At 38.6% G+C, this 25,888-nt stretch overlaps 1 protein-coding gene across 4 annotated transcripts in view; it reads left to right on the plus strand.

Annotated features, from left to right (window-relative positions):
* Positions 1 to 24,756, plus strand: part of DNAAF6 (dynein axonemal assembly factor 6) — a 47,931-nt gene extending 23,175 nt beyond the window's left edge. For all 4 annotated transcript variants that reach the window (XM_061409370.1, XM_061409371.1, XM_061409372.1 and 1 more), the window contains 2 exons: positions 19,420 to 19,505; positions 24,558 to 24,756. In XM_061409370.1, coding sequence (XP_061265354.1) covers positions 19,420 to 19,505; positions 24,558 to 24,687 — 216 coding nt within the window. In that variant the 3' untranslated portion in view covers positions 24,688 to 24,756. The remainder of the gene's footprint in view (positions 1 to 19,419; positions 19,506 to 24,557) is intronic.
* Positions 24,757 to 25,888: the final 1,132 nt, after the last annotated feature.

The following is a 25,888-nucleotide window of genomic DNA, read 5'->3' on the forward strand; positions in this document are numbered from 1 at the left end:
AGACTGCAGCTGAGTCTTGCCTACATGGCCTATGTGAATAGTGCAAGATTGCCAGAGTGCCATGGTGAAGCCATTTCCCTACATTTGCAGTCCATAAATAAAAGTTTTTATCCTGATTGTTTTCACTTAACATGATATAATAACAACAAACAATTGATACAATGCTTACTATGTGCCAGGCATTTCCCTAAGAACTTTGCACATAGTAACTCATTAATCTTCACATCAAAACTCGACGAAATAAGTGCTATTATTCCTGTTTTATAAATACAGTTCCTGAAGCACAAGGAAGTTAAGTAACTTGCTTAAGGTCATGCATTTAGACTCTGGCAGAACTACAGTTTGAACCTAGGCCCAGTTTGAATTTGATAGAAGTGTATGCAAAGTGATCTGGGTACAAAAAAGAGGAAATTGGGGTAAACTTCACAATACAGGTGGCATCTGATGACATCTGAGGGACATAATGGTTTGCCAGGTTGGAGCTGTCTAAGAAGCGTAAATAGGGTGAACAAAGGTGTAGTGCTGTGGAAGTATAATATACAATGTGTTTTGAGAACTATTTGTAATGGTCTTCGAGCCCCAAGATTCTTTGGCATGGAGTAATAAAACAGAATACCCAGCTTAGAGCTAGTTGTAAAAGTCTTTGAATATCATACCATATGTTACAGACTGAATTGTGTCGCCCTCAGTTTGTATCTTGAAACCCTAACTCCCAACGTGATGGTATTCAGAGATAGAGCCTTTGGCAGGAAACTAGGTTTAGATGAGGTCACATGGGTAGGGCCATCATGATGATATTAGTGCCATTATAAAAGAGACACCAGAGTGCTTTCTCTGCTTGCTTTCTATCCCTGCCATGTGAGCATAATGAAAAGGTAGCCATCTATAAGCCAGAAAGAGAGCTCTCACCAGAAGCCAATCATGCTGGCATGTCTGGCATACTCAGACTTCCAGTCTATAGTACTTTGTTTTGGTAGCCTGAGCAGACTCAGATGCCATGAAATTTGGACTTACTGTGGGGTTTAGAGTTCTTAGACATTTTAAAGTGGGTGAGTTAAATGAGTAGATGTATATTTCAGAACAACTCTATTTTGGCAGATTATGGTGGAGAATTTGGTAGAGATTATGGATGGAGGAGCCTGGTAGGCTACAGTCCATGGGGTCGCGAAGAGTCGGACACGACTGAGCGACTTCACTTTCACTTTTCACTTTCATGCATTGGAGAAGGAAATGGCAACTCACTCCAGTGTTCTTGCCTGGAGAATCCCAGGGACGGGGGAGCCTGGTGGCTGCTGTCTGTGGGGTCGCACAGAGTCGGACACGACTGAAGCAACTTAGCAGTAGCAGCAGCAGCAGCATCATGGTAAAAGATGAGTGTGAGTTTGGGAGACTGGTGATAGGAAAACCAGCTGATAGTTGCACTAGTTCAGGTAAGAGAAATAAGAGCCTGGACTATGGCTGTGGGGACAGAGAGGAAAAAGTGGTTTCAGTAGACATTTTGGAGATACAGTTGACTCTTGAATAATGTGGGGGTTTGGGGTGCCTACACTCCATACAGTCAGAAATCTAATTCTGACTTTATAGTTGGCCCTCTACATCTGTGAATCTGCACCCATGGATTCAACCAACTGCAGATGTGTAGTCCTGTAGTATGTATGTATTTAAAAAAAAAATACACAGATAAGTGGACCCACACAGTTCAAACTCAATGTTGTTCAAGGATCAATTGTAGTATTTTTTGAATTAATTAATTAATTTATGGCTATGCAGGGTCTTTGTTGCCACGTGGGCTTTTTTTTTTTTTAATAGTTGTGGTGAGTAGGGGCTATTCTTTGTTGCAGTGTGCAGGCTTCTCACTGAGGTGGCTTGCATGCAGCCCATGCTCTTGAAGCAGAGCATGGGCTCTAAGTGGGCAGGCTTCAGTGGTTGTGGCGTGTGGGCTTCGTTGCTCTGCAGCATGTGGGGTCTTACCAGATAGGGATTGGACTGTGTCTCCTGCATAGGCAGGCGGATTCTTTACCACTGAACCACCAGGGAAGCTCTCAATTGTAGTATTGATAGTATTTAGAAAGTGGTTGAATGTGGTGTGTAAGGGAGAAACAGGAGTCAGATTTCTAGCTTGGGTGGCTGGGTGAATGGTGATGGCATTAATCAAGATATGGGAAGGTAAAGTGGTTTATATCTGGATAACAGGCTTATGTTTTTTAATTCATATTTGCTCATCTGAATCTTCTGTATTTTGTATAACTACTCTGTATTACTTCTAGAATGAGAGTAAACAAAAGGTGGCTTTATTTGTTTTTTAGGGATCGGGTATGGAGTGCAAAAGAAAGAAGACAAGTTCTAGAACAAAAATATTAAGTTTGGGCTATACTGAGTTTGAAATACAAATATGTATGGAATTCAAAGATAGAGACTAGAGATGTTGATTTTCAGATTGCTGTTTATTCTCTGTAGGGGTTAGAATATACTACCACAGACTGCTTGCTGGCTTTGCGTCTGGCTTGGAATGAAGTAGAACTGTTTTTAAGTAGTAAGTGTGTGTGTTTGGAGAGGGGGAAGTATGGAGAAGGATACTAGGAAACTTGCAGAAATGGGACTAATTGAAGACAGAATAGATGATCCCTGGGAAGGCTCAATAATCAAAGTTCAAATAGACATTGTAAATTATCAGTCAATTTCCAGGCTAGGTATTGAAAACTGAGAGACGTTAGGTCAACAAAATGAGGTTGGAATTGTGGCATGGCTTTAGAGATACAGACGATGATGGAGAAGCCAGGAAACTGTCATAGAAGCAAGGTGAGAAGAATGGGAGCCTGCCTATCCCTGACAAACAGGGATGTCTGTGGTACCTGACCTCTTGGGTGTAAGCTGGGAGTGTGAAAAAGGAATTTTAGGTGTTAAAGATGTGTAAGGAGGCCTCCCCATAGGACTGTTGATGGCAGGAATGAGGATGGGTGCAGTGGAGAGGTAGGTCAGTGGATTTCCATCTTTACCCATGGGTGTTTAACAGCTCACTATCTCTAAAATCCAAAAATGAATGACTAGGTTTCTTGATTTTCTGCCAAATGGCCCATCATTTGTTCTAGGAGCAGGAACAAGCCAGCAGATGGCTTCATACTCTTTTTGAGCTGCAATGGATATATAATATTTTGGTGCTCCTACTATAATGGATTTCTATTGATAAGGGAACATGCTGATGTGACTTTGAAAACAAGACATTAAGCCTGTTTTTATTTTTCATTGTCACCTCCTCACTGGGATATGAGCCTTACTCCATCTCTAAATCTAACTGGGAATGGAGTGAGAGTCAGGGATAGGATGGGAGTCAGTCACCATCTGGCAGACACAATCAGGAGTCACGTGTTTATCACATGTATTCATCTCAGAAGGAGCTAGCAATCATTCTGAGCAAAGTGTCTGCACATCCTCTGAGAATTCACTTGTTTTTTGAATGGTATGCTTCTCAAATCCCAATTTCTCTCAAGGTTAAAACAGTCATTTTCATTTACTTCTTATAAATAAATAGATTTGGCTGCTTGATAATGGAATGGATTCTCTTTTCCATTTAAAATTCTGGAGAATGGACACCTTTTTTTCTAGGCTTTCTGATTATGCTAACTTTACTTGATTGGTTATATATCAGACTGTGTGGCAGGGAGAAAGATATTTGAGCTGTAATACAATTCCTCATTATCAGCTCCAGGCAGCACAGTAAACCTTCAATTAAATTTCTAATAGTTCTTTCAGTAATATACATACATTATGGTTAATATCATAATATTTTTCCACAATGATGGTAGGGGGATGAATACCTCCTTAATAGCTAATCTAACTGTGTAGACTTAATATATATCTGATGATGGAAATTATATATATTTAAAGTTTTAAATAATACCAAAATTAGTAGAGTTGAAAATAAAAGTCCCCTATAAGACTTCTCTACTGGTCCAGTAGTTAAGACTCCTCACTCCCACTGCAGGGAATGCAAGTTTGATCCTTGGTTAGGGAAGATCCCATTAGCTGCAGTATGTAATAAAAAAAAGAGTTCCCTGTAATGAGAAAGGTATAGATAGATAGATTGAGAGAGAGAGAGAGGGAGGGAGGGAGTTTGAAATGGGCTTAAGGTCATGGATTGAATAAGGGTGAAAGATGTCCTATATATATTACTTGGTAGCAAAATCAGTAATTTTACATTTTGATTATGTCATTTGGAGGAGGTTTCATCAAATATTTTAATTATATGGTCCAGAATTCTTGAACCAGAACTGGAAGAACCTTCTGAATCCATGCAAGTGGATTCACAGATAGACCATAGAAAATATAAATATTTGAGGGATGGATAAAGGAAAGGAACAGAAAAGGATATACAGAGATGGGGAAAACCATAATAGTATCTACGGCTGCAGAGAAGTAAAGCAGGATTAAGAAGTCTGGTGATTTTTGAAAGAGAGCAGCTTCAGAGGCATGATAGGGGTTAACACTGGGTTGCAGAAAGCTGAGAAGTGGAGAAGAAATGAGGAAGAGAAGGCAGTAAATATAGATTATTCTTTGAGACAGTTTACCAGTGAAAGGGAGGAGAGAGAGGAGATGGGTGGTGAAGAGGAGGCCTGATTTAGGGATTTTTGAAAGAATACTTTTCAGTTAATGACAGGAATCCATTCACTTACTCATATAATATTTATTGAGTGACTACTATATGTCATTAGACTTAATGAACAAACCATAAAGAAGTAGTCATGGTACAGGCCCTTAGGGGACTTCTAGAATTGGGTAGAGGCTACTCAGGTGGCTCAGTGGTAAAGAATCTGCCTGCCAAGGCAACAGATGCAAGAGACTCAGGTTTGGTCCCTGGGTGGGGAAGATCCCCTGGAGTAGGAAGTGGCAACCCACTCCAGTGTTCTTGCCTGGAAAATTCCATGGACAGAGGAATCTGGCAAGGCTGCAGTCCATGGGGTTGGAAGGAGTTGGACATGACCAGCATGCACACAGAAATGGGTAAAGGCATTTTTGGCTACAGGATGTTATTGACCTTTAGTACTCAGGGGCCAGGAATTCTCTAAATCCTGCAATAAGAGGAACAATCCTAAAAAATGAAGAGTTGTCCTAGATAAAATTAGAAAAAGAGAGGTTGAAGACATGAGACTGACCACTCAGCAATATTCTACCCTGTTGATTACTCCTTCCTTCTTTTTTTGAATACAAAAGTATTTATTTTAATAAACTTTATATTTAAAATAGAATTTTAATCTGTCTACTCACAAAACCTAATTCAAAACATGATACATTTATCTCTCTAGCTGATTTGATGTTACTCTTTTACAAACAGCACTCAATTTCTAATTGTTTTATATTAAGACTCTGTAACTAAATGAAGTCTATTTTGTCAGAAAACATTTCATTTTAATCTTAAAGAGTGCTTTTTTAAAATGAAGGCACCAACAAGAACTACTTTCAGATGGTAGAGAATTTCTTATTTTTTAAAGACTCTGTGGTTGACCACTTTTTCATTAGTTCCCTGTAGCAAGACACTTTCTATTTTACCCTAAACACTTTTTTTCTCTTTAATGACCTCACTCTCCTGGTTTTCCTCCAAAATCTCTGGACATTCCTCATCTCCTTTGCTTCCAGATCACTGGCTCTTCTCCTGCCTGAAGTTCTCTAGGTCTCTGAAAAAGACCTATGTATTATTATTTCTCTAATATATTTCTATCTAGTCCCATGGTTTTAAATGCTGCTCATCTGTATAGTCTTAATCCCTTCAATGAGCTTCAGATTCCTATAACAAACCTCTCACTTGACATCTCCCACTTGTTTAATAGGCAGTGCAAACCTAACATGTCCAAAACAGAACTCTTGTCTTCCCCAACCTTATTTCCTATTGATCTTACTCATCTCAAGAGAAGACAACATTCACCCAATTACACAAGCTAAAAATTTAAATCATTTCTTATTTCTCTCTTCTTTATACCTCATGTGCAATTCATCAGCAAGTCTCATTGGCTCTGCTTTCAAAATATATTCTAAATCCATCTAATTGTTATTACCACAACAACTACCATCATCTTTCAAACCACCATCACCTCTCAACTGGACCATTATGATTCTCTTTTGATTCATCTCCCTGCTCCCACTCTTGCTCCTTTGGAAACTTCCCACAGTGTCCAGAGAAATTTCAGCATCAGCGTTAGTCCTTCCAATGAATATTCAGGACTGATTTCCTTTAGGATGGATTAGTTGGATCTCCTTGCTGTCCAAGGGACTCTCAAGAGACTTCTCCAGCATCACAGTTCAAAAGCATCAGTTCTTTGGTACTCAGCTTTCTTTATAGTCCAACTCTCACATCCATACATGACTACTGGAAAAACCATATTTTTGACTAGATGGAATTTGTTGGCAAAGTAACATCTATGCTTTTTAATATGCTGTCTAGGTAGGTCATAACTTTTCTTCTAAGGAGCAAGTGTCTTTTAATTTCATTGTTGTATAGAATTAGATAAATGGAGATGAAATCAAAGAGAATCAGAGCCCCAGATATGCCTGCCAGAGGGGCAAGTGAAAGACTACAGGGATAGAAAACCAGATCAATGGAGCAATGCATAGTCAAATAACAGACCTACATAAATGTAGAATCCAGTTTGTAATGAATGCAGCATTTATTACAAATTACGGGGAAAGGGTATACTGTTCAACATATGGTTTTAAGACAATAGGTTTAACATATGGGGAAAAATTAAGTTATATATCTATGTCATGCCATAAATAAAAATACTTTCTAGATGGAATACAGATCTGAAATAAAAACAAAAAAATAAAAATAAAAAGTGTATCACATGAATTCTTCATTCAGAACCCCTGGTGGATTCTTATTGCACTTAGGACAAAATCCAAATTTTTTATCTTAATCCTTGAGGTCTTAGATGATCTGCCCCTGCATCCTCTTCAGTTTCATCTAATGCCACATTTTCTTCCTTGTTCATTATGTTCTAGCCACCCTGGCCTTCTTTCTGTTCCTTCAGTATGTCAAGTTATTACCTGGTTCTTTCTGTTCATTCCAGTTGGAAGGCTCTTCCTTCAGTTAAGTTCAGTTGCTCAGTCATGTGCGATCTTTATGACCCCATGGACTGCAGCATACCAGGCCTGCCTGTCCATCACAAACTCCCAGAGTTTACTTAAACTTATGCCATTGAGTCGGAGAAGGCGATGGCACCCGACTCCAGTACCAATCTTGCCTGGAAAATCCCATGGACGGTGGGGCCTGGTGGGCTGCAGTCCATGGGATCGCTAGGAGTCGGACAGGACTGAGCAACTTCCCTTTCACTTTTCACTTTCATGCTTTGGAGAAGGAAATGGCAACCCACTCCAGTGTTCTTGCCTGGAGAATCCCAGGGACAGCAGAGCTTGGTGGGCTGCCGTCTATGGGGTCACACAGAGTCAGACACGACTGAAGCGACTTAGCAGCAGCAGCAGCATGCCATTGATTCCGTGATGCCACTCAGCCATCTCATCCTCTGTCGTCCCTACTCCACCTGCCTTCAATCTTTCCAAGCATCAGGGTCTTTTCAAATGAGTTAGCTCTTCTCATCAGATGGCCAAAGTATTGGAGTTTCAGCTTCAGCATCAGTCCTTCCAATGAATATTCAGGACTGATTTCCTTTAGGATGGACTGATGGATCTCCTTGCAGTCCAAGGGACTCTCAAGAGTCTTCTCCAACACCACAATTCAAAAGCATCGATTCTTCGGTGCTCAGCTATCTTTATAGTCCAACTCTTACATCCATACATGACGACTGGAAAAACCATAGCTTTGACTAGATGGACCTTTGTTGGCAAAGTGATGTCTCTGCTTTTTAATATGCTGTCTAGGTTGGTCATAACTTTTCTTCCAAGGAGAAATTGTCTTTTAATTTCATGGCTGCAGTCACCATCTGCAGTGATTTTGGAGCCCAAAAAACAAAGTCTGACACTGTTTCCACTGTTTCCCATCTATTTGCCATGAAGTGATGGGACCAGATGCCATGATCTTCGCTTCTCTTTCTGCCATAAGGGTGGTGTCATCTGCATATCTGAGGTTATTGATATTTCTCCTGGCAATCTTAATTCCAGCTTGTGCTTCATCCAGCCCAGCATTTCTCATGATATACGCTGCATATAAGTTAAATAAGCAGGGTGACAATATACAGCCTTGACGTACTCCTTTCCCAATTTGGAACCAGTCTGTTGGTCCATGTCCAGTTCTAACTGTTATTTCTTGACCTGCATATAGATTTCTCAGGAGGCAGGTCAGGTGGTATGGTATTCCCATCTCTTTAAGAATTTTCCACAGTTGATTGTGATCCACACAGTCAAAGGCTTTGGCATAGTCAATAAAGCAGAAATAGATAATTTTCTGGAACTCTCTTGCTTTTTCGATGATCCAGTAGATGTTGGCAATTTGATCTCTTGTTCCTCTGCCTTTTCTAAAACCAACTTGAACATCAGGAAGTTCATGGATCACATACTGTTGAAGCCTGTCTTGGAGAATTTTGAGCATTACTTTACTAGCATGTGAGATGAGTGCAATCGTGTGGTAGTTTGAGCATTCTTTGGCATTGCCTTTCTTTGGGATTGGAATGAAAACTGACCTTTTCCAGTCCTATGGGCACTGCTGAGTTTTCCCAATTTGCTGGCATATTGAGTGCAGCACTTTCATAGCATCATCTTTTAGGATTTGAAGTAGCTCAACTGGAATTCCATCACCTCCACTAGCTTTGTTCATAGTGATGCTTCCTAAGGCCCACTCAACTTCGCACTCCAGAATGTCTGGCTCTAGGTGAGTGATCATACCATCATGATTATCTGGGTCGTGAAGATCTTTTTTGTATAGTTTTTCTGTGTATTCTTGCCACCTCTTCTTAATATCTTCTGCTTCTGTTAGGTCCATACCATTTCTGTCCTTTATTGTGCCCATCTTTGCATGAAATGTTCCCTTGCTATCTCTAATTTTCTTGAAGAGATAGTCTTTCCCATTCTGTTGGTTTCCTCTATTTCTTCACACTGATCACTGAGGAAGGTGGTCTTATCTCTCCTTGCTATTCTTTGGAACTCTGCATTCAAATGGGTATATCTTTCCTTTTCTTCTTTACCTTTAGCTTCTCTTCTTTTTTAAGCTATTTTTAAGGCCTCCTCAAACAACCTTTTTGCCTTTTTGCATTTCTTTTTTGGGGATGGTCTTGATCACTGCCTCCTGTACAATGTCATGAACCTCCATCCATAGTTCTTCAGGCACTTTGCCTATCAGATTCAATCCCTTGAATCTATTTCTCAGTTCCACTGTATAATCGTAAGGTCATACCTGAATGGTCTAGTAGTTTTCCCTACTTTATTCAATTTCAGTCTGAATTTGGCAATAAGGAGTTCATGATCTGAGCCATAGTCCACTCCCAGTCTTATTTTTGCTAACTGTATAGAGCTTCTCTATCTTTGGCTATAAAGAACATACTCAGTCTGATTTCGATGTTGACCATCTGGTGATGTCCATGTATAGAGTCGTCTCTTCTGTTGTTGGAAGAGGGTGTTTGCTATGACCAGTGAGTTCTCTTGGCAAAATTCTATCAGCCTTTGCCCTGCTTCATTCTGTACTCCAAGGCCAAATTTGCCTGTTGCTCTAGGTATTTCTTGACTTCCTACTTTTGCATTCCAGTCCCCTATTATGAAAAGGACATCTTTTTTGGGTGTTAGTTCTAGAATGTCTTGTAGGTCTTCATAGAACTATCCAACTTCAGCTTCTTCAGCATTGCTGGTCAGGTCATTGACTTGGATTACTGTGATATGGAATGGTTTCCCTTGGAAAGGAACATTCTGTCGTTTTTGAGATTGCATCCAAATACTGCATTTCAGACTCTTTTGTTGACTGTGATGGCTAGTCCATTTCTTCTAAGGGATTCTTGCCCACAGTAGTAGATGTAATGGTCATCTATGTTAAATTCACCCATTCTAGTCCATTTTAGTTCGCTGATTCCTAAAATGTCAGCGTTCACTCTTGCCATCTCCTGTTTGACCCCTTCCAATTTGCCTTGATTCATGGACCTAACATTCCAGGTTCCTATGCAATATTGCTCTTTACAGTATCGGATTTTACTTCTATCACCAGTCCCATCCACAACTGGGTGTTGTTTTTGCTTTGGCTCTGTCTCTTCATTCTTTCTGGAGTTATTTCTCCACTCTTCGCCAGCAGCATAATGGGCACCTATCGACCTGGGAAGTTCATCTTTCAGTGTCCTACCTTTTTGCCTTTTCATACCATTCATGGGGTTCTCAAGGCAAGAATACTGATGTGGTTTGCCCATTCCCTTCTCCAGTGGACCATGTTTTGTCAGAACTCTCTACCATGACCCGTCCATCTTGGGTGGCCCTACAAGGCATGGCTCATAGTTTCATTGAATTAGACAAGACTGTGGTCCATGTGATCAGTTTGGTTAGTTTTCTCTGATTGTGGTTCTTAGTCTGTCTGTCCTCTGATGGAGAAGGATAAGAGACTTATGCAAGCTTCCTGATGGGAGAGACTGACTGAGGGGGAAACTGGGTCTTGTTCTGATGGGCAGGGCCATGCTCAGTAAATCTTTAATCCAATTTTCTGTTGATGGGTGAAGCTGTGTTCCCTCCATGTTATTTACCTGGGACCAAACTGTGGTGGAGGTAATGAAGATAACGGCGACCTTCTTCAAAAGGTTCCATGCACTCACTGCTACACTCAGTGCCCCCAACCCTACAGCAGGCCACTGCCAACCCACGCCTCCACCAGAGACTCCTGGACAATCACAGGCAAGTCTGGGTCAGTCTCTTCTAGGGTCACTGCTCCTTTCTCCTGGGTCCTGGTGTACACGAGGTTCTGTTTGTGCCCTCCAAGAGTTGGTTTCCCCAGTCCTGTGTAAGTTGTGGCAACTCTGTGGTGGGGTTAATGGTGACCTCCTCCAAGAGGGCTTATGCCATACCCAAGTCAGCTGCACTCAGCCCATGTCTGCTGCACCCAGAGCCCCTGCCCCTGCGGCAGTCCACTGCTGACCCGTACATTCACAGGAGACACTCGAACACAGTTCTGTCTTGGTCTCTGTGGTGTCTCTGGGTCCTGGTGCGCATAAGGTTTGTTTGATTCCTCTGAGCGTCTCTGGCGGGTATGGGGTTTAATTCTAAACGCTATTTCATCCCTCCTACCGTCTTGCTGGGGCTTCTCCTTTGCCCTTGGACATGGAGTATCTCCTCAAAGTTGCTCCAGTGCCTACCGTCTTGCTGGGGCTTCTCTGCCCTTGGTGTGGGGTATCTCCCCACAGTCGCTCCAGCGCCACGCAGCTGCAGCAGCTCCAGCACCGTACAGCTGCTGCCGCTCTTCCTTCAGATAGTGATAATTACCTCCTAATTCTTTCCTGTTGAATTGCATGAGTTAGTACCTCCAGAACTATGTTACATAATAGTAGTAAATAATGGTTTTATTTATTTCTCCCCTTTAGAATATTTCTGATGTTTCCTCATTCACCCTGATACTAACTTTTGTGTTGTGTGTTAAGAACCTGTTCATCTATTCTGATTGATCAAATCCCTTTTTAATGAAGGCAATGGCACCCCACTCCAGTACTTTTGCCTAGAAAATCCCATGGATGGAGGAGCCTGGTAGGCTGCAGTCCATGGGGTCGCTAGAGTCAGACATGACTGAACGACTTGACTTTCATTTTTCACTTTCATGCATTGGAGAAGGAAATGCAACCCACTCCAGTGTTCTTGCCTGGAGAATCCCAAGGATGGGGAAGCCTGATGGGCTGCCATCTATGGGGTTGCACAGAGTTGGACACGACTGAAGTGACTTAGCAGCAACAGCATGATATTTTTACTTTTTGATCTACTGGTATATTCAGTTTCTTAATATTGAAACATCTTTATATAAATTCATTTACTCAACACATTTATTGATTACCTATGACATCCCATAGTAATAAACAAAACATAAATATCACTGTATTCACAAAGCATACTTTCAGTGGGAGAGTTGAATGAACAAAATAAATGCAAAATTGTATTTTACATTGGAAGGTGATTAATGCTATGAAGGGGAAAAAGCAAGGCGAAGTGATAGCATGTACTAGGGAAGCTAGTGGCTGCAGTTTTAAATTCTGTGATCAGGGAGGACCTTACTGAGAAGGCAATTTGTGCAAAGACTTGAAGGCATCTCTCCCCATCAGGAAGTGAGGCTAGGATGCTGGAAAGTTATCTAAGTGGATATTTAAATCACCAATGTTTAAGATACCAGTTAATGTTAGAAATATCAATAGAGAACAAAGAACTATTCTTAGAGAAATAGGTATAGGAAATCTGACTCAGGAATTGGTAGATGGTGCCAACAAGGAGGGTAATTGGTGGTATAGTATGAAGACATGAGATTTATTTTTAAAAAGATGCAAGGAAGCGGAGGCAGGCCTAATGATATACGAAAATTGGGAGGGGGGAAAAAAAAGACAGGCACAAATTGAGAAGACTATAAGGGAATCAGTGTCATCAAGGTAAACTAAGGTAAACCATCAGTTTAAGAAAAATTGCAGAGAATATTGAGAGGCTAATGAGATAAGGGATGTTGTACTAGTGTTCCAGAAGATCTAATGGAAGGGTTTCATGAGTTGGTAAGGGGTAGGAAATGGAAACAAAATAGAAGCTAGGAAGACCAGATGGTAATTATTAAGTGATAAGGAAAGACTTAGAAATCTGAGGCTTCCTGTGTTTATTGACAAATAGAGATAAAAAGGGAGAAGGCAATGGCAACCCACTCCAGTGCTCTTGCCTGGAAAATCCCATGGTCGGAGGAGCCTGGTAGGCTGCAGTCCATGGGGTCGCTAAGCGTTGGACACGACTGAGCGACTTCACTTTAATTTTTCACTTTCATGCACTGGAGAAGGAAATGGCAACCCACTCCGGTGTTCTTGCCTGGAGAATCCCAGAGACGGGGGAGCCTGGTGGGCTGCCGTGTATGGGGTTGCACAGAGTTGGACACGACTGAAGCGACTTAGCAGCAGCAGAGATAAAAAGTATAATGAATTTAGTTCCAACAGCCTCAAAACAGATAATGGCAGTGAGGCTGTGTTTGGGGATAAATGTGGGTACCAACAGAAGTATGAAGGTCCTCTAGATGAGTGTTCTTACTCCAGAATGAGCTGGGCTTACTCTGGACTCCTGTGAAAGGAGAGGAATCATGCTCATGATCTTATGAAACAGACATGGCCATATGGTACTGGAATGTTATAGAAAATGTATCCACTACTTTTAAAAGATATCTGTTGGTTTCATATCTTAGTTTTTGAGAACATATACCTCCATATTTTTATATCCAGAGGTAAATATTTATACAATTTCAAAGTACGGGGATCTATCCCTTTAATTTTTTTTTCATTTTCCTATAGATTATCATTGCTCCTGAGAGTTTTTATAAAATACTATGGTTGCACTGAAAAAAATATCTCACATGTGTTTCCATAGGTAAACAATGGGAAGTTAAATCACTGAAGCAATTCAAAATGAGACTTAACCAAACTTTTCTGTTAATCAAAATCTCCTAATATTTTTGTGTTTCAAATGGAAACTCATATAGTCTTAACTTCGTTGTCAAGAATCAAATATACTGGAGATGGCTGCTGTTTTTCAAATTTTTCTGTATATATTAAGCCTCACTAAAATTTCAGTAGATCTCATAGATTGGTCAAGTCACATATATAAGGTATGCATCACTTATTCTTATGTTCTGGCATTCAGGAAGTGATAGTTCAGGAGAAAGCCTAAAATCGTTGATTTCTAACAAACACTTGCTATTTGACTTTCTCATTTTGATTTTCAAACAACTTAGAATATGATCAAAGACACTTATCAGAGGAACTGGAAAGTCTATATTAATCACCTACAGATTATAGGAATATACTGTCTTTAAGAACCATCTTGTCATGTAAATCTAACATAGGAATAAGACAATAAAGAGGAAATCTAAACCTCAAAATGAAAATCTCACATTAATGACCCCACTCCCAAAAGCTTAGGGATATTAAACTAGCTCTGTTACAACACATAGGGGAGAATAAATGAAAGACAGTGAAAACAATTGATAAGCAATTTGACCTACATTTACCCATTTCCAGGAAAGCCTCAAAGTGAATTCCTAAAGAGCCTGAAGAAGTAGTTTTGACTACTCTCCTGAAGAAAAGCTGAAGGTGGAAAGAAGGAATCTCACAAACTTTAAATTAGTGGACTCTTTTCCTGTTTTATCCACATGGCTGGAAGGCAGAAGTGTAAACTAAAGTTAGTCTTGGGTACAGCGGTAGTCAGGCTTTGAGATGGCCCACAATGATTCTCACCTTCTGATATTCTTCCCTTTGTGTATTCCACTCTCACATCAAATGGGGCTGACCTGTATAACCACTAGGATATTATAGAAATGAAAGTATACATCTTCTGAGGCTACATTTCTGAAAAAGGCATGCCTTCTGTCTCACACTTTTGGATCATTCACTCAGGGGAGAAGACAGCTGTTGTGTCATAAGGACAGTCAAGGCTCTAAGTCCTATTGAGAAGTCCATGTGTTGAAGAACTGATGTTGCAGGAAGGGGGACTCCTTCAAGGGCCCGAGAATGGGCTCTTGTCTAACACTTGAAAATGAATTACCTGAAGAGACACACATGCTGACAAAGCAAGAGACTATTGGAAAGGGGTGCCTGGGTGGAGAGTAGCAGGGTAAGGGAACATAGAAGAACTTCTCTGCCACGTGGCTCACAGTCTTCAGTTTATAGTAATGGAGTTAGTTTCTGGATTGTCTCTGGCCAATCATTCTGACTCAGGGTCCTTCCTAATGGTGTATCACTCAGCCAAGATGGATTCCAGTGAGAAGGATTCTGGGAGGTTGGTAGGACATATGAACTAGCATCCCCTGTCTCCTTTTGACCTTTCCTGAATTCTTCCTGTTCGTGGTAGCTTGTTAGTTCCACATTCTTTACCAGGACCTCCTGTTGTAAGATAACTCATACACATGGTTACTGTGGTGCCTAGCCAGTGTAGGTGGTTTTGGTCAGTGATTCCCTTAACACTGAGTTCTCTTGCCATCAGATATGTGAGTGAGTCATCTTGGAGGCAGATTCTCTAGCCCCAATAAAGCCTTCAGATATCTGCAGCTCAGCCAATATCTTGAACACAAACTCATGATAAACCCTACCTAAGACAGAACTACCTAACTAAGCCTCTTCTGAATTCCTAACCTATGGAATATATATAAGATAATAAATGTTAATTGTTGTTTTTGAGTCATAAATTAAGGAGGGAGGAAGTATAATTGGTTTTGGTTATACCACAATAGATAACTAATAAACAGTAACTATTAGGTTGGTACAAACATAATTGCAGTTTTTGCATTGTTGAAATTTGCCTTTTGATGTTAAAATACATTCTTAATAAATGTGGTTATGTTGTACATCATTTCAATGTGCATTTCTCACTTTATGCTTTTTTTGCTAATGACTTTGCGTGCATGCTAAGTCGCTTCAGTCGTGTCCGACTCTTTGTGACCACATGGACTGCAGCTTACCAGGGTCCTCTGTCCATGGGGATTCTCCAAGCAAGAATACAGGAGTGGCTTGCCATGCCCTCTCCAGGGAATCTTCTCAACCCAGGGAAATGACTTATTACTTGCTGTTTATTTTATATTAATTTTGGACTATGGGAATAATGTTATACAAAAAGCAAATTCAAGTGATTTTCATATTTGAGTTCAAAATGAGTCGTAAAGCAGCAGAGACAACTCACAACGTGAACGATACATTTGGCCCAGGAACTGCTAATGAATGTACAGTGCACTGGTGGTTCAGGAGTTTGGCAAAGGCGATGAGAGCCTTGAAGATGAGAAGCATAGTGGCCACCCTTCAGAAGTTGACAGCAACCAATTGAAAGGATCATTGAAGCTGATCCTCTTACAGCTACACAAGATGTCGAAGAAATAAACATCGACCATTCTATGGTCGTTGAGCATTTGAAGCAAATTGGAAAAGTGGAAAAGCTTGATAAGTGGGTGTCTCATGAGCTGATTGCAAATAAAAAAATCATTTTGTTGTGTTGTCTTCTCTTATTCTTCGAAACAACAAACCATTTCTCGATCGGATTGTGGTGTGTGACGAAAAGTGAATTTTATATGACAAACTGGCAACGACCAGCTCAGTGCACTTTCCAAAGCCAAACTTCCACCAAAATAAGTCATGGTCACTGGTGGTCTGCTGCCAGCCTGATCCATCTTTCTGAATCCGGCAAAACCATTACATCTGAGAAGTATGCTCAGAGCAAATCAATGAGATGCACTGAAAATTGCAACATCTGCAGCAGGCATTGGTCAACAGAAAAGACCCAATTCTTCACAACAATGCCTGACTACATGTCACACAACCAGCACTTCAAAAGTTGAACGAATTGGTCTATGAAGTTTTGCCTCATCTGCCATATTCCCCTGACTTCTTGCCAACTGTCTTCAAGCATCTTGACAGTTTTTTGCAGGGAATATGCTTCCACAACCAGTAGGATGTAGAAAATGTTTTCCAAGAGTTCGTCAAATCTCGAAGCATGGATTTTTATGCTACATGATTAAATCAACTTATTTCTTGTTGGCAAAAATGTGTTGATTGTAATGGTTCATATTTTGATTAATAAAGATGTGTTTGAGCCTATTTATAATTATTTAAAATTCAGTCTGAAACCGCAATTACTTTTGCACCACCCTAACAATAGGTAACAGAACCATAATTCAAGCCCAAATTTGATTCCAAAGGTTGATCTCCCAAAAGGTCAAAAATTTGCCAATGAAATTTTTATCAGTTTTCCTTAGTTACCTATTAAAATAAATTTTTAAATGAATTCCATTTGTATCCTATGTAAAGAGAGGAACATCAATTCCTTTGGTCAGTGAAATACTGTGTTTACTAATACTGGACACGTTAGGTCTTGGGTACAGTCAGTTCTAAGTCAATAGTAGCCATGTCTATTTTCCAGGTATTCATTAAAAGTATTTTTGAGGAAGTCTGATTCATGTTTCAGGAGGAGTCTTTCTGTTGACTCTTCATCAAATCTTCTACTTTATGAGATATTAATGTGTACCATTCCACTTAATTTGTTCTTTCTCCTGTCTCTCCTGTGAAACCATTTTAGTACACAATTTTAATTTCCTCAAAAGGAAAAATTACTGAGTTGTTTCTGAATTACCCTTAATTAGACTTGCAAACAATTTTAAGAACCACTTTGAAGTTTCTACCCAAAAGTTGTATCAAAATTTCATGTAAGTCATTTTTTTAAACTCAAATGTCATTTCAACACTGGGGAAATAATCTTTTACCTTGAAAGATATAAACATTTCAAACTAAAGAAAAATTTTTGTATTTCTGAGTCCAAGTGAAATGAATCATCTGGCAACTAAAGAACATCTCAACCGGACTATCCTATCTGAATGTTTTTGTGGTAAAAATTGGTCTTTCTTGTCCAATAGACTGCTCATTTAATTGAGGTAGAGCCCCTATAACTTCCTCTTTGAGAAATGTTCTGTTTCTCTCATTAAAAGCATCTCTTTTTTAGTAGATTTGAATTTTCAAAATATAAATTAGGAGGTAATTGTTTAATGAAAATATGAACCAAAGGATACATTTAGATGGTAGGACCTCTAGAGTTCTATTTACAAATGTTTGTTTATATACAGATTTAATAAAGTAAAATATAACTCACAGATATGTATTTATTCACATACTTTATATTGTGAAAACACTATCGCCTATTTTAAGCTTCTTGTAAGAAATTCTGATTTTTTCCCCACTATTTATTTGATAGGTATTTCCTTTGTAATGTATTGCTTTTATCCTTGTTATTCCAGCTCTGAACTCAACAGATGTTCAGAATTTCAAGTCTTCTAGCTCATATTAGTGAAGGCTTCATAATTTAACTTAAAGTTGTTTATGGAAACTACATGCTGAGAGAGAGAATGAATTGAAAAGAGAATGGATTAGAGTTAGAGATTAGACTTTGTATTGTGATAAAATACACATAATATACAATTTACCATAGTGACATGTAGTGTGCTCACAATGTTGCACAACCATCACCACTATCTAATTCCAGAACATTTGCATCAACCCAAAAGGAAATCCTTTTGTCACACCTCTTTTCTCCTTCCCCAGTCCCTCCAGTAACCACTAATCTGTTTTTCATTCTCTATAGATTTGCCTATTCTGGATATTCCAGATAACTAGAATCCTACAATATGTGACTTTTTGGCTTAATGTTTTCAAGGATCATTCATGTTATAGTATTTCATTCCATTTTATAGCTGAATAATACTCCACGGTAGGGATAGACTACACTTTGTTTATCCATTCATCGGTTGATGTGCATTTGGGTTTTTGATGCCTTTTGGCTATTGTGAATAATGCTGCCCTGAACAAAAAACGTTATGTACATAATTTTGTTTGGTTGTTTTTAATGCTCTTGAATACACACACACACACATATATATACTCAGGAGTTGAATTGCTGGGCCGTGTGGTAATTGAGATGAGACAAGTTTTGAGTGAAATCTTATTAAATCAATAAATAGTCCCATTTTTTGAGTAGTGGTCATATTGTTATTTCTCTTTTGTTATATTAGCAAGTTTTCTGGACTCCTACAGTTCTCTAGAAAATGTGGCATGGGAGTTAATGCCAGGAGACTACAACATAGCATCACCAACCCACACCCAACATGAGAACTAACCATTTTTTATACAATGTACCCAGTGATATAAAGGCAGTGGAAGGTTCCCAGCTCTAGCAGGTGTACTAGCATGCACCTTCAAGCAATGAAGGTACTGGCATGTAACCAAAGTGTTTCAATAATAACTTTGAAGGCAGATAAGGTGATGGCACCCCACTCTAGTACTCTTGCCTGGAAAATCCCATGGATGGAGGAGCCTGGTAGGCTGCAGTCCATGGGGTTGCTCAGAGTCGGACAGGACTGAACGACTTCACTTTCACTTTTCACCTTCATGCACTGGAGAAGGAAATGGCAACCCACTCCAGTGTTCTTGCCTGGAGAATCCCAGGGATGGGGGAGCCTGGTGGGCTGCCATCTATGGGGTCGCACAGAGTCGAACACGACTGAAGCGACTTAGAAGAAGAAGAATCTTAGTCAAATTACAGATGGTTGCCTTGGTTCACTCACTAAACTTCTCTGTATCTTGGTTTCTCCATCTGTACAATGAAGATAATAAACACTGCTTCTCAAGATTGTTATAAGAGCAGAGTCTGGCACATAGTTGGCATTTAAATAAATTTTAGTTCTCATTCCCTCTTATTTTATTGGACTCTTCAAATTGTTCTTCAAGACAACAGTATTTTTCTTCTCATTTTTTCTTTCAGGTGAAAATTAAACTACCAAACACCAACCCTTCTGATATTAAAGTTGACATTCAGGAGACGATCCTTGACCTCCGTACTCCTAATAAGTGAGTAAAACTTGGAGCTAGAATAATGAATGTTATAATATTAATGAATCTTTTGTCAATATCCTTTATAAAAGTGTATGTAGTTATTTTGTATCACCCCCAAAGTCAGAAGAAAAGTGAAAAAGTCAGTTAATCATTCAGATGTTTGATCTGGTTAATATAAACATAAATATATTTGTAAATACCTAGATTTTTTTACCACTTTACATGCATAGATTTGGAGTAGGTTGATACCACCAAAACATAGTCCCTGACATTCAGATACAGTTTGCTTATCTATGACGAAAAACAGCTGGAGGTGAAAATCTTCTAAGTTGTAAGTCTTGCGTGTGATATTTTGGTACAGTGATGGCATGAAAGAAGCAATCTTTAAGCGTTTTGGATATTGTGGGGCTCTAAGGTTGTTTGCGGAGAAGGCAATGGCACCCCACTCCAGCACTCTTGCCTGGAAAATCCCATGGATGGAGGAGCCTGGTAGGCTGCAGTGCATGGGGTCGCTAAGAGTCGGACACGACTGAGCGACTTCGCTTTCACTTTTCACTTTCATGCATTGAAGAAGGAAATGGCAACCCACTCCAGTGTTCTTGCCTGGAGAATCCCAGGGACGGGGGAGCCTGGTGGCTCCTGTCTATGGGGTCACACAGAGTCGGACACGACTGAAGTGACTTAGCATAGCATAGCATAAGGTTGTTTGATTATATTCATCTAAAAATCAATGAAAAGACTTATCAATTACCTAAAACAAAAATCTAACAGCTAATTTATCACTGGATCCTCAAGTTGCATGAATACATTTTAAATTAATGCAGATGATAATGGAATAATTCAATTAAACATTTGATATGTTCAAAAATAGTCTTGTTATTATACAAGTTCAAATGCTGTTCTCCAAACACAATATATAAGGTAAAATTCTGATAAAATGTTTATCCTGAAACCTGGATAAATCAACCCTGTCTCTCAAAACTAACTATATAAGGAAGGAATCAATAGAACCTGGCATGTGCTAGATAAAATATCTGAATATCTCATTGCTTTGTTCACTTTTCAGCTGGATGTATAGCAGTTAGCACACTTGGTTGACTGCAGTGGACCTTTGTTAACTCATAGACATTTCAAAATGAGTGTGGGGAGCAGTCAGATGCTAGCATATTATCTTCCTTCCATTATCAGTACCTATAGTTCTTCTCTGTTGATCATAGGGCTTTGAGAAAATAACAAAATTCGATCTCTGCTACAAAAGACTTCTATGTGTAAACACACCAATGTACATGAGTAGCTTAACTTTGATTTCTACAATAGAGGAATTTAACCACAAATGACCTACAGAGGAATACATATCAAATATTTTCTCCTTAATATAACTTTAAAAATGTATTCACTCAAAAATTGTCTCATGTTATGAAAATCACATTGCTTATTTTCACCATTGACATCAAGGAGTATAGTAATTTTTTCATTACATGCTATACACACATTTACTCTTTCCACACAACCTTTGCAAGGGAAGTTGGTTAAATGAGCAGTCAATCTTCCATGATATTTGTGCACTTGTTAAAAGCACAGACATCTACACACCATGAGTTAATTTCCATTCCCGTAGCGGTTCTCACTGTCTCCATCAATCTTTAGGCAGCTGCTCTGGCTATGCTGTCATTCCAGATACCTTTCAAAGCCCACTAAATGAAAGACTCACACAGAGATATTTTTCCAAATAGAATGTGGGCTGCAGTAGGTCATTTGGATCATACAGTACTAATATATTAAATGCTCAGCACATAAAAGTACTGTCTGTTAAGAAAAAGGTCATTAATTAAGGGAGAAGAAAGAATTAAAATTTTTATTACTTTTCCTAAAAACTCAAACATTCTTTGGAGCCCTGATATTATCTGAACTAGTATTATTGGAAATGTGTCTTGCTTTGAGTTTGCCGATATTCACATCTACTTTCTTTAGTTTCTAACTTTGACACCCTGTAACACTATGCTTACTGGTTTCAAGAAGCATAACAGTGGACATTCTGTTCATGTACCTATAAGGGAAAATGAGTGGAATTATTTTAACTAAATTGACTAGATATCAATCTATTGATAGTCAATTGCATTAAAATTATGAATAAAACCCAGATTTTTAGCATTATAGAATGAAAAGAAATGTTTGCTGAATCCTTCATTTTAAAAAAACTGGTTGTTTTGGCATATAGATTCCCAACAGGGTAGGTAGAAAGGAAGAAAGATAGGTGAAATTGTATAATGTCTCAAAATCTCCGGACTTTATCTTCATATGGGGTTTCATTATTTTTTAAGATGGATTCTAAGAATATCTTCAATGAATTCCTTGAATGTGATAATAAAAACACATTCTAAAGATAAACATGAGTTAATTTCTGGTTGTTTGTTACTTTAGATTATCTCACTTTTGCTGTGCTCCTTTGATTTAGATTGAATTGACTGATATTCAAAGACATAAACACCTAAAAAAAAGTTTTCTAAATGCAATAGTGAATTGCAGCTCAGTAGCTGTTTCTGCTTTCTTTGAAAATAGTTATATCTCCAACAGGAAACCTTAAAAAGGCCATATCTTTTTTAAGCCCAGATATGTAAATCAAATAATTCATAAACTACATAAAATAAAAAGTACATTATGTGAATATGCACAGAACAAGGTTGTTGTATATTTAAATCTCTTGGCAAGAAACATCAACTTGAATTCTCTAATATAAATGTAAGCATATAAGTCTCTAAACTAGAATTCACTGTATAGATATTTTTTTGTTTTTACTTTCATATATTATTATTTGCATTTAAATAATTTCTAAAGAAAAGCAACACTGGAGAGACTGTTTTTTTACTTTTTATTTTGTATTGGAGTATAGCCAATTAACAATGTTGTGATAGTTTTAGGTGGACAGCAAAAGGACTCAGCCAATATGCATGTATCCATCCTCCTCCAAACTTCTCTCCCATCCAGGCTACCACATAACATTGAGCAGAGTTCCCTGTGCTACATAGTAGGACCTTGTTGGTTATCCATTTAACACTGGATAAACATTTGATCAGTGACTAAACTTTAGCTTTTTAAAAAGCAAATATTTTTCAATGTAAAGGCAGAGAGATTGGGTTTAAATGTTCATTCATATTTTATTATAGTACTGATCTATACTAGTTATTCAAATATCATTTTGTAGTGACCTATTTGCTTTTAATTCATTTATTCATTCACTCAACAAATAATACTTTCCTTCTTTTAAAAGCCTAAATAAGTTATACAGTTTCTACTCAAAATTTTTGTATGTGAAGCTATACTACTAAGGACTAGACAAAAATGCAGGGATGGATGGATCATTCCAATGGCCACTAACTGTCTTTTTTTTTTTAATTTATTTCTGTCTGGACAGAGAAGTGCACATTATCATTGGAACTTCTTCAGCTGATTTATAGTTGTCTTTTGGTGCAATGAAACTGTCACCACTGAGCTTTGCTTTCTTTTAAAAGTGAATATATTATCATTTGTAGAATAAGGGATGAAGCAAATCTAACTCTAGTACAACCTATATTGTAAACAACTTTAAAAAGATGGACTCTCAGGAACTCCCTGGAGGTCCAGTGGTTAGAACTTGGCACTTTTACTGCCAAGGGCATGGTTTAATCCCTGGTCGGGGAACTAAGATCCTGCAAGCTTCATGGCACAGTCAAAAAAAAAAAAAAAAAAGATGGACTCTACATGGTTTTTGCACCCACTTTTTTTTTTTTTTTAAGATTACAAATATTACAGGGTATATTGAAATACATTGCGATTTCATTACTTCAAGTGGAGAGAATTGTTTCTCCTACCCTAAATATCTGGAATGGAACAAAAGTAACAGAAAACTTCTCCTTTAGGTTCCAGAGCTGTGTGATAAATACTTTTAATGAGCCCAGTTTCCTGAATTTAGGTCTTTGCAAATGAATAATGAGGAGACTGATTTTCGAGGCTTTTGTTTTCAAATACTAGTTTTTTGTACAAGTATTCAATAAGTACCCCCTAAAAATTACCCAAATTACCATATTCCTTTACCAGTTTGGGTCTTATACCTCCTAAAAGAGCTTTTCTGTCCACTTTTTATAGAGATCCTCAAGCCTTCTCTGTTGAGAATGTGAGGTAATAAGTGCTTCATGTATTTAATTTTCTTCAGATACCAGCATGTGCTGACCCCATGCATAATTCCGATTCATACCACTATGACATATTTATGGATGTCTCATCCCAGCCATGCGTCTGAAGCATACAGCTATCCAGCAACTGAGCCATAAACTACAAACTACACTCAGCAGTCTCTCACAGGAAATTTCTGTCAATGTAAAGTAGAAAGAACCAGAGGCAAGCAAAAGAAAGCACTTTCATTGATTGGGTATTGAAATCACTGCAGGCCTGAATTTCAATAACTACACCTGGAGTAGAGACTCAGTTTAAAGTAATGTTAGCAGAATTATTGTAGAACTATTCGAATTTCAGATTTCTGTCAGGCAGTCACATTTCTTCTACACATAAGGATGACTGGCAAAAGATCTGTCCAGACAACTTAAAGTTGCAGTGGTTCTATTTCTATGCCAATAAACATAGCCTGAGACTATGTTTATATAATGCAAAATGAGGTCAATTTAGAAAAAATAAGCTTGCTTGCTTGCTAAGGCACTTCAGTCTTGTCTGTCTCTTTGTGACCCTATGGACTGTAGCCCGCCAGGCTCCTCTATCCATGGGATTCTCCAGGCAAGAATACTGGAGTAGGTTGCCATGCCCTCCTCCAGGGGATCTTCCCAACCCAGGGATCAAATCCGAGTCTTTTAAGTCTCCTGCATTGAGGGGTGGTCCAAACCGCTGCTTGGAGTTTTAGGGCCAAGAAAAAAAAAGGTATACTATTTGTGTTAATTAGGCATATTTTTGATCCAGTATTCATACTGTCTAGTTTTTTGGTTCCTAACATTGCGATGATATATATTGCTTCCCATTGCCTTTATTAAAAGTGGTATCTTCTTGATGTCACTGGTTCTAGGTTTTTATTTTGTTTTTCAGGAAGCTGCTGCTAACCCTTCCCCATCCTGTGGACTGCAGCAGTGCCAACGCCTTCTATATACTTGATGTTGAGACTCTCGAAGTCACCATGACTATGAAACGAGAGTTGGATTTCATTAATTTCTTATGAAACGGTGTGGACAAGGATGAAAAGTGGCAAATAACACTGATTAAAAAATAAAAACCTTTGACAAAATTAGTTAATGTTTTCTGTCTTCTGTTTATTATTCTGACATATTGAAAAATGGGCTTCTGTTCAATTCTAGAGCTATTCTGATCATTTACAGTCATTTCTATTAATCTAGTAGGAAATAGTGTTTTCTCATACTAATAAGCTATCCCATTTTTATAGTGATAGCTGGATGGAATTTACAGGTTAACCAGTTAGATTGCTGCATGCCAATTAAATAACTGAAATATGACCAAGAAATGGTTGGTTCATTTACTTCAATAGTCTAAAGGCCTTAAGCCATTTGATTATACCATGATACAATCAGTAACATAGGAATTGGTCATTATGATCACCAGAAAAGTTTAATTGATTTCCTTTTTCATTTAATCAAAGGATTTCTAGTGTTCTCTGTTTAGGCTCTCACTATTGTTCAGGAACATACAAATAACAGATTATAAATATACAAGGCTTCCCTTGTAGCTCAGTCAGTAAAGAATCTGCCTGCAGTGCAGGAGACCAGGGTTGGATCACTGGGTTGGAAGATCCCCTGGAGAAGGAAATGGCAACCCACTCCAATATCCTCGCCTGGAAAATCTCATGGACAGAGGAGCCTGTTGAGCTGCAGTCCATGGGGTCACAAAGAGTCAGGCACGACTGAGCAACTAACACACACAACTAACACATAAATAGTTTGATGCACCATACTAACAACCTGTTTTACTTGAATAAGAAATACTCTTGAACACACAGTGTTATTCGGCTCCCTCAGTCTTGTTCTCAGTGTTTGGATCTATTTAGGTTAAAATGTTTTCCTTTTGTGCACTAATAATTATTAACAATGCCTCTTTGGGTACTGTGTTTATATTTAGTCGTTGAATTCCTTGACACTTGAATACAAAGAAAAATGTGTGCATTTACAAATGCTATTCTCTCATTTCCTATATTTATTCATAATTGGACATACTTATTTTGTGAATTATGTCAATGTGCCCTACCTCTTCTGTACTATATAGCATAAGTTTATTTTATAATTATTTATTAATAAATCATATTTTAAAACTTGCGTGGCTTAGTCTTACACATCATTGCAGAAATCTGGAGTTACCTGGGGGTAAGTTTTGAAAAGAGATCATGGAAAGATGTGAGCTATTATGATGTG

Source organism: Bos javanicus, chromosome X, assembly GCF_032452875.1.
Source record: "Bos javanicus breed banteng chromosome X, ARS-OSU_banteng_1.0, whole genome shotgun sequence".
Classification (NCBI taxonomy): domain Eukaryota; kingdom Metazoa; phylum Chordata; class Mammalia; order Artiodactyla; family Bovidae; genus Bos; species Bos javanicus.